This window comes from Quercus suber, unplaced genomic scaffold (assembly GCF_002906115.3).
Source record: "Quercus suber isolate HL8 unplaced genomic scaffold, Cork oak 2.0 scaffold_771, whole genome shotgun sequence".
NCBI lineage: Eukaryota > Viridiplantae > Streptophyta > Magnoliopsida > Fagales > Fagaceae > Quercus > Quercus suber.
Window position 1 is genome coordinate 211,118 of NW_027070207.1, and position 15,206 is coordinate 226,323.

Sequence of the window (15,206 nt, forward strand, 5' to 3'; positions counted from 1 at the left end):
TTAAAAAGTTTGTCATAATAACTTTCTTAATCTCTCTTTAATCTGCTCTTCGTTTATTAACACTTTTTGATCTTCATCTTTAATACTTTGGACAACATTCAAGCCTTATGTTTTCATTTCTCGTCTTAGCAAGTTTATAAATATTATTTTCTTTCTCCTTCACCCCCAACTTGCTACATAAGTTATCACAAGTTTTACATTGGACTACCTTTGTATTAGAAATCATGTCCCTCTCTCTTGTGTGTGTGTGTTGCTTAATACTCTTTATTTTACCACTTACGTCTCCTTAGTTAACTACCCACATCCTTTAAATTATCTGAATAGTCTTTAGAATGATCATGACATATAACCCAAAAAAAAAAAAAAAACCACTGTCATTAACATAACAGAGAATAAGGGGGTGGGGTGAGTTCGTAACAACCATGAGTTTGATTAACAAGTATTAAAGTGCATTGTTTTTTTTTTTAAACATAAACTACATTGGTTAAGGTAATATTTTTCTTTTTAAAAAATTATTTATTGAAATCAAAAAAAAAAAATTTGAAGTCACATAGTATTTAATTATAATGATATTTATTTACTTACTTTTATTACTTCGCAGTATAATGAGAGTCTTTCGATTTTCGATTCTTTTTTGAGTGCATTTGCACACCCATTAACATATTCAATAAAACCATTTATGAATGTCCTATTTTCTCTGTAAAGAAAAAGAAAATATTTTCAAGCCCAACACTGATCAAGTCATTACAGCCCAAAATATCTTCTCAGGAAAAAAAAAAAAAAAAGTTTGGCTCAAAATATTTCAAAATGGACCCATTAAATAATTGGGCCAGTATGTCCAGCCCAAAGTTGTCTTCATTCTATATATGAAAGACGAAGTAGATCTTCTCACACCCCCCAAAAAAAAAAAAAAAAAACAAAAAAACAAAAACAAAAAACAGAGCAAGGTCGAGATCGGAAAGCAGAGTCGTTTTGATTTCTGAAAACACTTTTAGGTGAGTTTCTTAATCTATGATTCTTTTCCTGTATGTATGCTTAAATATAATCTCTAATCAATTAAAAATCTCAATTAATTGTCACTTTACTAGTCATTCATAGTCTCTGTAGACCTTAATCTAGGGTTTATTTTTTGGGTCAATGATTCACTTTGTCATTCTTATGAATCATGTGTAGATGTATTATTATTGTATTGGGTTTTGGCTTAGTTTCATTGAAATTATATTACTTTTTGGATTGGCTCTTTGTTCCAGATAGTTTTTGGGTTGTTTATGTTGGTAAAGGTGAAGAATTTATAGCATGTTTATGTATATAAGCTCTTTCCCAGTTGGAAATCTGATTTTTGTTCAGACCCAGTTCTCAATTTGGCCAAAAACATTGGAAATTTGGTGACTTTGAATTGAATAGATTTGTTTAGTATTCTTTGTGTGTGTGTGTGTTTTTGGTTAGGTGTTTAGGAGCTTAAAAGAGCGTTTTTAAAACTCAAAACTCTGTTTTACAACCACAACTCCTCATAGCTTTTTTTACAAACGCTCATTTGAAACTCAAAACATTGTTTTCCAACAGTTTATGCAAACACACCCTAAATCATCTCCTAGATGGGAAATTTGGTTTCCTTGAAAAACCCATTTTCTGAATAGATTAGAAACTGTTGAAAGTGATTGTAAAGGTCCTATCTTGTTGATATTTTTGGGTGCACTTTGGGAAGATGGTGACTTAGTGAGTATATTTTAAGATTTAAGAAATGTAGTTTTTGTTATCCTGACTCTTGACTGTGAAAAAGAATGTGTATGTAGTGGGCCTAGTAATTCTATATATATTTTTTTTTCCCTTCACATTGATCATTCTTCTTTCTGAACTTTGTCATAAAAATCTCTTTCGGAATATTGAACCTTGTTTTTTGCGCTCATCATATTGGCGATTTAAAATTGACTTTAATGCCTGACAGGAAATGAGTGCTCGAGATAAACAGCACCATCAAAAGGAGCAGGTACGCAATCTGTTAATAAAACTGTCAGATTTGTTGCCCAAGAGAAATATTTAATTTTAAGGAATTATTTCAAAATATGTACTTTGTGATGGCAGAATCATTTGTTAAACTATTTTCAAGATTTTTCTTAGTTTATGCTAAATCTTGTTTGCAATGAATATTTAATTACTTCTTTGACAAGACTATGAAAATATAAGAATGTTGTGACCACCAATTTTGTTGAGGGTTGTTATCCGCATTTTGTGCTATAGGCTTATCGGGACTCCCTTATTGAAGATTTGGCAGATGATTTTCGTTTGCCAATCAATCATAGGCCTACAGAAAATGTAGATCTGGATAATGTGGAACAAGCTTCATTGGACACGCAGTTGACATCATCTAATATTGGTTTTAGGCTTCTTCAAAAAATGGGATGGAAGGGGAAGGGTCTTGGGAAGGATGAGCAAGGTGTGCTTCCAGTGAAATGCTCTTTAATCATACTATAGTTAATTCTTGTAGTATGTAATTTTATTTTATTCCTTAATCGTTGATTCTCGAATCTTTTATCCTTTTTCTGCAACTAACATCTCTTTGAATTTCTTGCATGCTTAAATTGAGCCATAAACTCACTCATATTATTATTTTAATCTATGTTGCACATGCTTTTAAGTTTGAATTTTCGACTACTTCCCAGCATTGCTAATATTTTTTTTTCACTGCCTGAAAAAAACAGAGCAAGGTCGAGATCGGAAAGCAGAGTCGTTTTGATTTCTGAAAACACTTTTAGGTGAGTTTCTTAATCTATGATTCTTTTCCTGTATGTATGCTTAAATATAATCTCTAATCAATTAAAAATCTCAATTAATTGTCACTTTACTAGTCATTCATAGTCTCTGTAGACCTTAATCTAGGGTTTATTTTTTGGGTCAATGATTCACTTTGTCATTCTTATGAATCATGTGTAGATGTATTATTATTGTATTGGGTTTTGGCTTAGTTTCATTGAAATTATATTACTTTTTGGATTGGCTCTTTGTTCCAGATAGTTTTTGGGTTGTTTATGTTGGTAAAGGTGAAGAATTTATAGCATGTTTATGTGTATAAGCTCTTTCCCAGTTGGAAATCTGATTTTTGTTCAGACCCAGTTCTCAATTTGGCCAAAAACATTGGAAATTTGGTGACTTTGAATTGAATAGATTTGTTTAGTATTCTTTGTGAATAGATTTGTTTAGTATTCTTTGTGTGTGTGTGTGTGTGTGTGTGTGTACCCTAAATCATATCCTAGATGGGAAATTTGGTTTCCTTGAAAAAACCCATTTTCTGAATAGATTAGAAACTGTTGAAAGTGATTGTAAAGGTCCTATCTTGTTGATATTTTTGGGTGCACTTTGGGAAGATGGTGACTTAGTGAGTATATTTTAAGATTTAAGAAATGTAGTTTTTGTTATCCTGACTCTTGACTGTGAAAAAGAATGTGTATGTAGTGGGCCTAGTAATTCTATATATTTTTTTTCCCTTCACATTGATCATTCTTCTTTCTGAACTTTGTCATAAAAATCTCTTTCGGAATATTGAACCTTGTTTTTTGCGCTCATCATATTGGCGATTTAAAATTGACTTTAATGCCTGACAGGAAATGAGTGCTCGAGATAAACAGCACCATCAAAAGGAGCAGGTACGCAATCTGTTTATAAAACTGTCAGATTTGTTGCCCAAGAGAAATATTTAATTTTAAGGAATTATTTCAAAATATGTACTTTGTGATGGCAGAATCATTTGTTAAACTATTTTCAAGATTTTTCTTAATTTATGCTAAATCTTGTTTGCAATAAATATTTAATTACTTCTTTGACAAGACTATGAAAATATAAGAATTTTGTGACCACCAATTTTGTTGAGGGTTGTTATCCGCATTTTGTGCTATAGGCTTATCGGGACTCCCTTATTGAAGATTTGGCAGATGATTTTCGTTTGCCAATCAATCACAGGCCTACAGAAAATGTAGATCTGGATAATGTGGAACAAGCTTCATTGGACACGCAGTTGACATCATCTAATATTGGTTTTAGGCTTCTTCAAAAAATGGGATGGAAGGGGAAGGGTCTTGGGAAGGATGAGCAAGGTGTGCTTCCAGTGAAATGCTCTTTAATCATACTATAGTTAATTCTTGTAGTATGTAATTTTATTTTATTCCTTAATTGTTGATTCTCGAATCTTTTATCCTTTTTCTGCAACTAACATCTCTTTGAATTTCTTGCATGCTTAAATTGAGCCATAAACTCACTCATATTATTATTTTAATCTATGTTGCACATGCTTTTAAGTTTGAATTTTCGACTACTTCCCAGCATTGCTAATATTTTTTTTTCACTGCCTGATGACTGGTTCACAATTTTGCATAATATTTGCTGCCTATAAGCTTAGGAATCAGTGTTTTTTGTTTTTATTTTTCTCCATTTTTTGCAAATATCTAACTCACATACATTCATTAATTAGTATGATTGATAAATTTTGTACATTCCTTCGTTGCAGGAATAATTGAGCCCATAAGATCTGGGATCAGAGATCCAAAATTAGGTGTTGGAAAACAAGAGCAAGATGATTTTTTTACTGCAGAAGAAAATATCCAGCGGAGAAAGCTCGATGTTGAGGTGGAGGAGACTGAAGAACATGCAAAGAAGAGGGAGGTATGCCTTTTAAATTGTAGTTGCCTATAAAAAAACTCATAGTTGCTCCAAAATGTTCAATTATTAGTTAGTATTGTGGTTGATACTTTACTTCTTCTGAAACCCAAATCAAATAGCAGAAGGCTGCATATAGCATATATGTATGTCTTTTGACGGGAATGGTATATCATAGAGGACCATCAACTTTGGAAGGTCTTGAGAATTTCCTGCAGTTTTTATTACCTGGTGGCTTCTACTGCCTGCTTCGTGCACATTATGAAAATCCAGGTGTTAGCAGAACGTGAGCAGAAAATTCAAATTGAGGTGAAAGAAATACGCAAGGTGTTCTATTGTGATCTATGCAACAAGCAATACAAATTGGCTATGGAATTCGAGGCTCACCTTAGCTCATATGATCACAATCACAGAAAGGTAAGCATTTTACTTTGACCTTTACATTGACTGTTGACTCTTAATTAATTTTGATGTTTATGATAACCTTGTCTAAATTGCTACACCCTTGGATGAGATTTTCAGCGTTTTAAAGAAATGAGAGAAATGCATGGTACAAGCAGTCGGGATGATAGGCAAAAACGAGAACAGCAACGTCAGGAGAGAGAAATGGCTAAGTTTGCTCAGATGTATTTATTCCTTCACCCAAGCTATACCTCGCCTTTTTTTTTTTTGTTTTGGGGGGGGTATATGTCATTCTAGAGCCTAATTGCCTCTCTTCTTTTGTTTTTGGCCAATTAGGGAGAATGCTCGTAAGCAGCAGCAGCTGCAACAGCAACAGGAAGATTCCGGGTCTGCTCCAGTTCCCACTGAAGTGAAAGTTGCTACTGCACTCACAGATCAGGAACCGCGGAAGGTGTTGAAGTTTGGTTTTTCTTCTAAAGGTGGTACCTCCAAGGTGTGCCCAATCTCTCTCTCTCTCTCTCTCTCTCTCTCTCTCTCTCTCTCTCTCCCCTCTCTGATATCCAATCTGATTTTAGGACCTTGGATTTGTAATGCTGTATCCTTTTAGTTTTGGAGTCCTTGATGCCATGGACTTCCCATGCAACTATACATACATGATATTCATGCATGAAGTTATACATACAACTGTAATCAGGTGCCAGATTATTTAATTCTTCAATGTCTGGTTAATGCTGCAATGTCTGGGACACATCTCGTCAGTTGTGTCTCACAGCTTTCCTTTTAGGCCAATATTAACTCACTTTAGAGTGTATAATTTGGGGAGGATATCCACTTGTCAGTTGTCACAATCATGACTTCTACCCAACTTTTATCTATAAGAGGATTTTCCTATTTTGACTAGACTTTTATGTAGTTCAAAAGTACCCTCAAATCTTATGTTTAACAGAGAAAAAACTTGAGGACAACCCAGTAAAAATATATTTCTAACTCTACTTAAAATGTCTACAAAATAGGATACTTTCCTACTAATCCATATCTTTAAAACAAACTTATCCAAAAAAAGAAAAAAAAAATGAAACTAGACCAAAAAAAAGAAAAAAAAAAAGCCTCATTGCACGTGCAAAGTGCGCGTGATGAGGAGGCTAGTTATATGTAATGTGATTTAATATATGTGTGGTGTGGTGAAGACTCTTTTATTATACATGTGGCATAAGGGAACTGTATCCACTTGTCACAACCATCGTTTTTAATACCCAACCTTTATTATGTAGCTTGTGAGTTGTGACATACCTCCTGCACCTCTTTGGTTCATTCTAGTTCAATGGAAATTGGAGACTTTGTGTTTGTTAACAATGCAAAAATATTTGAAATTTGGTATAGGGAGTAGTAGCAACTCTGGTTAACAAATATTGTCTTCCTACTAATTCATCGGTTTTTATTTTTAACACAGAACTCATTTGGTAGTGCTGCAAAGAAAAAACCAAAAGAAGCTGTTGCGTCAGTTTTTGGCAATGATAGTGATGAAGAAAAGTGAAATGTTACCCTTGCAGCTGAGCATCAGCATTGTACTTTATGTATTGCTAGCACTGCCTTCTGTTTAATGTTTATGTAGTTTATGATGTGACTCATGCCCACAGTTTTTTGCACTTGTACGGTTAGGGGTCAAATAAAACGCATTTTTTATGTTGAAATTTTAAGAGCATTGATAAGTGCAAATGATTTATTCGGAAAATTTCTAAGTTGAATGTAGGACTTTACATTTTTTGAAGAGGGGTATATTCTATTATGCACAACTTGCACATGAAATCAGGACTGCAACCACACAACAAGGGTGGCTCCCTCAGTTGTATAGCTGCCATCATATATTAGAATTTTTATTTTTGGCAATAACTGGCAATCCCAACTTTTAGTTCAATATTACAGGGGAGAAGTTGTAGGCGAAGTGATTAGGGTTGGGATAAAATGTACCTGCAAAATCTTGTCACTTTTGAGTTGGGAGTATGAGAGAAGCAATTTTAGGCTGTGAATAGGGTTCGAATGTCATTCTAGAACATGAATTAGCCCCAATTTTGAAGCTGCAATGTATCTTTCCAATTGCTTATTGGTTGGACATTGGAAAATAACAGTTTGGTCCCCTAGGTTAGATAACCAGAAAGCTCAGCACAGTAGAGCATTTCTGTATGTGTTTGGAAGCTTAGGAAATTACCCAACTGCCTCTTGGGATATTCTTAAAGTTTAGGGGAATGTTGGTAGAAAATTAGAGGCAATAGATTCAAAGACCATGTTAAGTCTTATGAGGCATATGCTTATGCTATCTTTTTTGTTTCTTTCTTTGAAGTATATGCTGTGGCTCTTCCCATTGCAGTGCTTAGAATGAAGCTTTGTGTGAGTCGCATAAACATGCATTGCTGATAATGGTGACAAAATTATTTTTGTGTATAAGTATTCCCAGCCACATATCCGAGGATGTTACTCTTGGGGAACCCTTCTGCGTCGCTGTCCCACCTTTGATGTTTGTATATTAGGTTCTCGATAATGGTGACATTCAAGGGTTTAAAATGACATGGAACCGATTACAATGATATTTAAGTTCAGCAGTAATACAGTGATCTCTTTTCTTTCTTTTTCTATTTTTGGGGGTGGAGGGTGATAAATCATATGGTAATCCTTCATGAGTGAAAAATAAAGTGGGAAAATCAATGCAAGTTCCAAAAAATTACAGTATGTAAGGTAATGGCTTTGGCTGTCTCGGACGTCTTGACAACGTTGAAGAACCTTAATAATTTTTGAATTAGAGGGAGCTGCAGAACTTGCAGCCATTTTATTGTATATTTTGAACTTTACATTATTATGGCAAGAGTATTACATCTCAGGACCTTGTATAGCCTCCTTTCTAGTTTGAATTTGAAAAAAAACTATTATACATAAATTTCCCCCTTCAAATCTAATTCTCTCCTAGACTTTAAATGCTGCTGAGGATGAAATATATACTGCCCATTTCTTACCTTCAGCGTGTACAAATTATAGGATAAGTTGTATTTCCTTGCAATGTGTATAAATAAGGCACTAGACACGCCCATGATTATTGTCTGTTAACCATCATGAAGTTATGTAGATTACATCGCTTAACCACAAACAACAATACCTATAAGTTTCTTATAAATACGATCACAACATATAAATAACCAGACAGGAGGGTCACTAAGCAGCTTCAGCAAAACCCAGTTGGAGATCACCAAAATCAAACACAGTGTGGTACACCCCCATAAACACATCTCCAAGAATCCTGCAAGCATGTAATTTCAGTATGAGACATGAAACTTAAGGAAAATGCACATAAGCCTGAATTTTTGAAATGCAATGTTACTATGCATATGTTATCTGAAAAAGGCTAAAAAAAGATACCACAGAGGACCGCGTGGAGCAGGGACATCTAGAGCCATAAATCCACTGATGCAGATGGTAGAAAGGCCTTCTCCAGTTCTCAGAATATACTGAAAATAGGCCAAGTGGTTACAGAACATGAAGAACTATTAGTACTCCAAAATAATGAAAATAAAGACATGCAAAATGATATTGGTCTGTACTTATGTTTCTTTAAGTTGTTGGTTTAACTACCTAATGCAAACAAGTTATTCTTAATTCTGCAGGTACTGACTTTTCATCCAAATTATCATGTCCTTGCACTTTATTTTGCACTGGTAGCAAAAAAAGGCTAAAAAAAGATACCACAGAGGACCGCGTGGAGCAGGGACATCTAGAGCCATAAATCCACTGATGCAGATGGTAGAAAGGCCTTCTCCAGTTCTCAGAATATACTGAAAATAGGCCAAGTGGTTACAGAACATGAAGAACTATTAGTACTCCAAAATAATGAAAATAAAGACATGCAAAATGATATTGGTCTGTACTTATGTTTCTTTAAGTTGTTGGTTTAACTACCTAATGCAAACAAGTTATTCTTAATTCTGCAGGTACTGACTTTTCATCCAAATTATCATGTCCTTGCACTTTATTTTGCACTGGTAGCAAGTTTTATAAGAGTATTATCAAGGCCTTCTCCAACAACAATACATACATACATACATACATACATACATATATATATATAACAAATTTAATAAAAAGATTTAAATTATATAATTATAATATTGTTATATATAAATAGAGAATATACTATTAAAATGAATATTTTTTAAATATACCATAATCGATTGACTAATTTGAACATATTCAAGAATATTTTTAAAAAAAATATGTACATCTCCATTCTATGGAACACATGTAACATGTCACATTTAGTTAAATTATTATATAAGTTTAAAATTGTAGCATTTTTTTTTCCTTTCCAAATATAAGTTTAATGCCTATATTATTGAAGCTTGAATTTTAATGTAATCTTGTGAATATTTATCATTTATATTGCGTTTTTGTGGCTTATATCTCTAATTTTTAATGTCTATTATGTTTGTATTTTTGAGCCCAAAACTAAACAGTTTGACCCAAATAAAATAAAATTTCATATTTTTCAACCCAAAAATTAAGAAAAACATGAATTTTTGAGCTAAAAAAATAAATCAATTTAAGGTATTGATGGACCGAAAAGAACCAAATCAAACCAAATAGACTAAACTGGAGTAAAATGGACCAAAGTGGACTGAAATAGACCCAATTGGACCGAAATGCTAAGCAAATGTAGCTTAATAGGAGTATAGCAATAATAAATGTTATGCTTTAACTTTTAGATATTTTACAAATATAGATGAGTTGCTGCTATTGATGTTGCCATTCTATTCTAGATTCCCATGTGAAAAGGCAAAACTTTATATTAGTAGGATGAGAGTGTTGAAAGCAGCTTTGGCCTTCTAACTTTATTAAGATTGAAAAGGTCCTAAATTACACCGGAACTTTTGCATTAATGTTAATAACCTCAGTTTAGTCTCTCTAACTTGACTTCTCTGATACTACAAACATATTATGGATATTGATGCAAACGATTCCATTGCATACCAATTATAGACAGACTATATTAGTAAATGTTTCTGAAGCTTATGTTTCCCCCCAAAAATGTACTGTAATCTTGTGCAAAACAAGGAAGCAACCCAACTCTACCAATGAATTTAACAAACACATAACAACTATATATCATGAACTTGTAGAACCATTTCCCATATCAAAATCTAACCTGTTCTGGAGTGAGGGTGAAAGGTTTTTCTCCGATGGTGAATGTAATGTCTGGCATGTTTGAAATCTTCTCACATTCTATTACTGCTTCTGCTGATGGACTTGGCAAGCTATCACACAGCTGTTAAAGATCAAAACCAACACTTAATGCTACTGAGAAAATTATAGTCAATTTGAACTTCTAAATGGTGGGCGTGAATATAGTATGTCACCTCATTGACATATTGAAGTACTTTGTCCTTTGTTCCCTTTTGTCTTAGCTGTGTCTGGATCCAAATAACAGTCATTTCACAAGCAGTGCACAAAAGATCGTCCCTAGGCAATGATCCATTCATGTTTTCCCTTTCAACCATACTTTGTATTACAGAGCTGCATAAAATTGGGTTTGAAAGTCAGTTTGATATACATTTGCAGGAAGCTCAAATTTTTGTGTTGTGCTTAACCTTCTGAAAGTAACTTCTTATCCTAGTAGTCTCATGATACCAATTTCCATGCATTGTGTACGAATGGTACGTCCTACTTGAAATTGCCTTACTATGAATCATTTCCTAAGGATGTAGACAGCTGATATGAAGTTTGTAAAATCAACCATTGAGAATGAATAAACATGAAGCAATAAAAACTCACTCACCGAGCCCTATTAAACAGACATAAACCAATCTGGTAACATACTTTGTTAGGTGTCACCTGCAAATTATGAAGATAGTATGTTGAGATAAAAAATATATCTATATTTGTACATAGAGAGTAAGACGACAAGTAGATTGAAAATATAAAAACAACCCACCCCAGATATTAAGAGATCCCAAATTAAGTCTCCGTACTGAGTTACAACTTGTTTACATTCTGCATTCACAAACCCTTCAGCTCCAATGGCATGGTTTATTTCAGCGATGACAGGCTGGAAATCATGGTCAGTAAGTAAGAATTTGATCCCAAAAGAAAAGAAAATGACAGAAAAAGATGAGAAATCAATCCTGAAGGTCCTAACAAAAATAATCTGATTTTCCAATAGATGGAAGCACATACAGTTGGACCAACGAGTAAGGACGTTCCTGAATCCACAATAGCAGCACAACCACCCTCGCAGATACCTGACAGAAATAGTAATAAATTTTCAAAATTAGTTTTTGAAGAACTTTAAGACTGTAATAAGGGATGTACACTACAAAAGCAGAGGTCATGAACAGGTACTGGTTTTTTTACATAAAGAGCCAATGTAAGTGTAGCAGATAGATGGTTATTGGAAATTTATATATTCAGTTGTTTCTATTTTCTACACCTTATGACATCTCCTCAAGTACATCTGAATATAAAGATTTGTCAGTGCTCAAAACACAATAAAATGGACTGCTGCTATGATTAAATTTCTATGAAATCACCTGTTGAATGGTTCCCAATGAGAAAATCTCCCATTTCAAACTGAAGCAAATAACAGAAAATTTAAAAATCAACTCATCATTTCCAGGGAAGCAAGCACAAGGAAAAGGGACAACTTTTCCAAACATTTTATTTTTATTTACTTACCTGCCAGTAGCCCTTTTTAGTGACTGGAACATAAGTATGCTTTCCTTTATAGTGCTTTGGATCAACACCACCGAAAACAATTTCACCTCCCTCTTTTGCATTTGGATCTCGGTTAAACCAGAATGAGAAAACGTCATCATCTACCAGATTTTGCCGCAACATATTGTACCTGTGTTCTTATAATAAATCAGGCTAACCAAGGTACCAAGGATTTTGAAGGGAAAAAAATGTAGTGGTCTTAATTCTAAGGAGAAAAAACTTAAATACAATATTTCATATCTAACTAAACAGAAATTTACCACACTGGCACAGCATCCCCAACTGAAATCTCTTGAAACCCAAGCCCAAGTATTCCATCAAACTTTGCTAACAAAAATGCGAGACTGCCCTCTCGTGTAGCCTCAATGAAAATCTGAATAAGAAAGGAAAAGAATAAAAAAGATTACTTGTTCACCTTTACTGAATCATTAAGAAAAACCAGTTTCAAGAAAGACTTATAAGGGGAAAAAAAAACCCACTTGATTCTTGACAGCAAGATCCCCAACTTCAACACTGTCTTGACTGAAGAAACCAGAAATTGATCCAGATCCATAATTTATTTCACAAGATTTTCCTGAATTACAATTTAATATGTATAACTTCAATTTTCTATTAGAAACACCTTTATTACTTCTAAATAGTTTGTCTATATACAGTCATGGAAAAAAAACTATTAACAACATTAAACTGCTAGTTGCTAACTTTACCAATCTTGCTATATGAAGTGGACTTGGTTGACTTGTACTTAGAATGGATATAGCAAGCAATCTGCAAATTAGTGAGTCAATAAATACTTGTATTAGGTGATACTGTAAGGTCACAAAATAAAATCAAGAAAAACTTACAGAAAAAAAGCATTTTGACGATGGAACCCATAGATTGGAACTTCCTGTATCAAATATGACAGTGAAATTCTGTGGGGGTGTGCCAACTCCAATCTGCCCATAGTATTGAGCATCCAAATAGTTCTTAAGAGGTACTGTCACTTCATCTGAACTACCCAAATAGTTGTATATGCCCTTCACACCCTCTCCTGACATTTTTCTTGCCATTTTGGCAGCAGTGATACTTTGAAGATCCAGGGGTCGCTTCTTCAAATTAATCCTCACAAGGCCATTTGAAGAAGCAGGAAGAAGTAAGCATGTTAAAGCCCATAAACAGAATGCCAGAAGGAGATACTTATGCCCCATGTTTACTGAAAACAGTGTCAATAAGGCAACAAAAAGTAAGCAGAAAAGCCTTTTCACATGCATAAATCTACAGAAGGCAAGCAATAATGGAACACGAAGAAGAAGAAGAATGTGCCATTCTGGTGCTAATATAACATCAGAAAGAGCCATTTAAGGACGCTTTTCGGAATCCTTAAAATTACATTTAGAGAAAGTAAGCAAGCATAAAAATGGAAATAATTACAACAAAGAATCAGATGCTTTCTAGAAGAAAAAAAATCTTTGATCTTATCACTAGAAGGCATAATAGAAGAACAAAATATGATTAAGAGAGTATGTGAATTTGCTTAGATGGTAAAGTTATTAGTGTTGATATCACAAAAACCATGTCAAAAAACAAGGCTTTACCAAAAACATCAATACTAAATAATTAAGGCAATCATATCTTCAAGGGGACAATAGAACATGGATAGACATTAATCTAAGAAGGAAATCAATAAGATGACTTATCTAAATTGAAGAAATTACAGAAAACTATAAGCAACCCTCAAATATAGGATCATAACTTGTAGACATGCAGATCATAATAAGAGGATCGAAAACCTGTATTCCAACTCACCGACTACTTTTGATGATAAAAGATTGTCAAAGAAACCAATTGAAAAAAAAAAAAAAACATAATTAAGATTTAAATTTACTGTGGAATACATGTAACTTTTAAGCCACAATAGTATGAGGCTATGAGCCGTGACAGTGATTAAGGCCTATCAGAATTCAAGAACAGTTCCAGGTGATTTGCTTCTATCTTAGGATTTACTTTTATACTATGCACATAAAACTCATACCAGCAGATGAGAAATACACAAAAGGAAGATTATAAAATCTTTTCAGAAGGCACTTCTGATAGATCACAAATTCACACACAAATAAACCAACCCCATATCTAGATTGGGTGGAGTTAAGAAAAAAATAATAATAAATAAAACCAATAATCTTAGCATATTAATCTGATTAGAAGGATAACCTGGGTACAAGAGAAGTCAAAGTTTAACCAAACACGAGCTAGCAAAGTTCTTTCACAAGTGAGAAAAGAAAAATGGAAAATTTTAAAACCGAAAGAGAAACTACTTGCTTAAGATATGGATTAGAGCATCATAGCATAGCACCCTAAAAAAAAAAAAGATTTATGATGAAGATATAAAAAGATCACTAATATTAATGATCAACATATTGTAATGACTATTGTATTGTGCTACACGTGATGATGAATAGTGATTACGGAGAGTATAAGTCAAACCTTGCTAAGGTTCAAGTTACGAAGGTGCTGGAGAGTATAAGTCTAGCCTACATATCCACATAAATAGGAGAGAAGGAAGATATCTCTAGATTCATTTTTGTCCTCAACCATATAAATTATCTTTATGGCAAACACAAGCCACGTGCCTACCTCTCAAAGGCTTTTCTTACTCGTTAGTAACTTGCACAATCATGTGTTTTATGCATGGCATGCAAACACTGAGTTACAGTACTTACTTTGTCTGAAAACTTTAGGAGGGTGATTGGTTTGTGTTTTCAAACAATTATTTTTAGTTTTTAAATAACATGTCATGTATTTTAATGTATTTTTTTCACTTACATGTATTTTTACAAATATTTTCAAATAATAATTTTCAATTTTTAAACACATGTACCAAACAAGCTCTTAACATTGGTTTTTTCTTTTTTTTTTGGGGCAAAACTTTTTTCCAAAATGGGGTGGAAAAAAATTACCCACCTTTAGTAGCAATGTATGTAACCATTCATGTGTGTTTTTAATCTAATGATCTATTTAATAGTTATTTGATTTATTTAAATTACATAATGAATCATATGATTTAAAATTCATGTAGAGAACGTCGCCATAATGTTAATTTTTGTTGTTATTGTTAGATTAAAATATGTGTAGATGGTAATTGAATATATAACCTACAAAGGCCCTAATCTACATAGGAAATTTCTCTTGCAAGTCACCTATTAACAATCCAATGAGTATATATCACATAGAAAATTGGTAGGACCAACATTTGAAAAAAAAAAAGAAGAGTATAATATTAAATTATATTGAGATTCACTCATTAGATTGTTACATGGGTGACTTGATATACCTGTTATAAAAGATATTTTTTCATATCTGCTTAAGGTGAAAAAAATTTCCAATTTGTTTTCACTTCATGATCATTACCCCTTTCTTTATTTTGG

General features: G+C 33.3%; 2 protein-coding genes and 1 long non-coding RNA gene across 3 annotated transcripts; 2 read left to right on the forward strand and 1 right to left on the reverse strand.

The window, feature by feature from the left end:
• The first annotated feature begins 899 nt into the window (after positions 1-899).
• LOC136064822 (uncharacterized) lies at positions 900-2,559 on the forward strand. The gene is made up of 3 exons (XR_010626470.1): positions 900-995; positions 1,946-1,987; positions 2,239-2,559. It is a non-coding gene; the product is annotated as an uncharacterized LOC136064822 (long non-coding RNA).
• A 127-nt stretch (positions 2,560-2,686) lies between these two features.
• On the forward strand, positions 2,687-6,817 carry LOC112034044 (uncharacterized). Its single transcript, XM_065767088.1, has 8 exons — positions 2,687-2,753; positions 3,600-3,641; positions 3,893-4,088; positions 4,499-4,653; positions 4,921-5,064; positions 5,170-5,273; positions 5,386-5,542; positions 6,500-6,817. Exons 2-8 carry the CDS (start codon positions 3,603-3,605, stop codon positions 6,581-6,583), a joined length of 879 nt encoding a protein of 292 aa, XP_065623160.1. The 5' UTR covers positions 2,687-2,753; positions 3,600-3,602; the 3' UTR covers positions 6,584-6,817.
• A 1,012-nt stretch (positions 6,818-7,829) lies between these two features.
• LOC111987721 (aspartic proteinase) lies at positions 7,830-14,203 on the reverse strand. The gene is made up of 14 exons (XM_065767089.1): positions 13,993-14,203; positions 12,645-12,994; positions 12,507-12,567; positions 12,279-12,373; positions 12,060-12,172; positions 11,761-11,929; positions 11,616-11,655; positions 11,263-11,327; positions 11,021-11,134; positions 10,865-10,920; positions 10,446-10,602; positions 10,235-10,354; positions 8,779-8,867; positions 7,830-8,335 (listed from the first exon to the last, which is right to left on the reverse strand). Exons 2-14 carry the CDS (start codon positions 12,987-12,989, stop codon positions 8,251-8,253), a joined length of 1,509 nt encoding a protein of 502 aa, XP_065623161.1. The 5' UTR covers positions 12,990-12,994; positions 13,993-14,203; the 3' UTR covers positions 7,830-8,250.
• Positions 14,204-15,206: the final 1,003 nt, after the last annotated feature.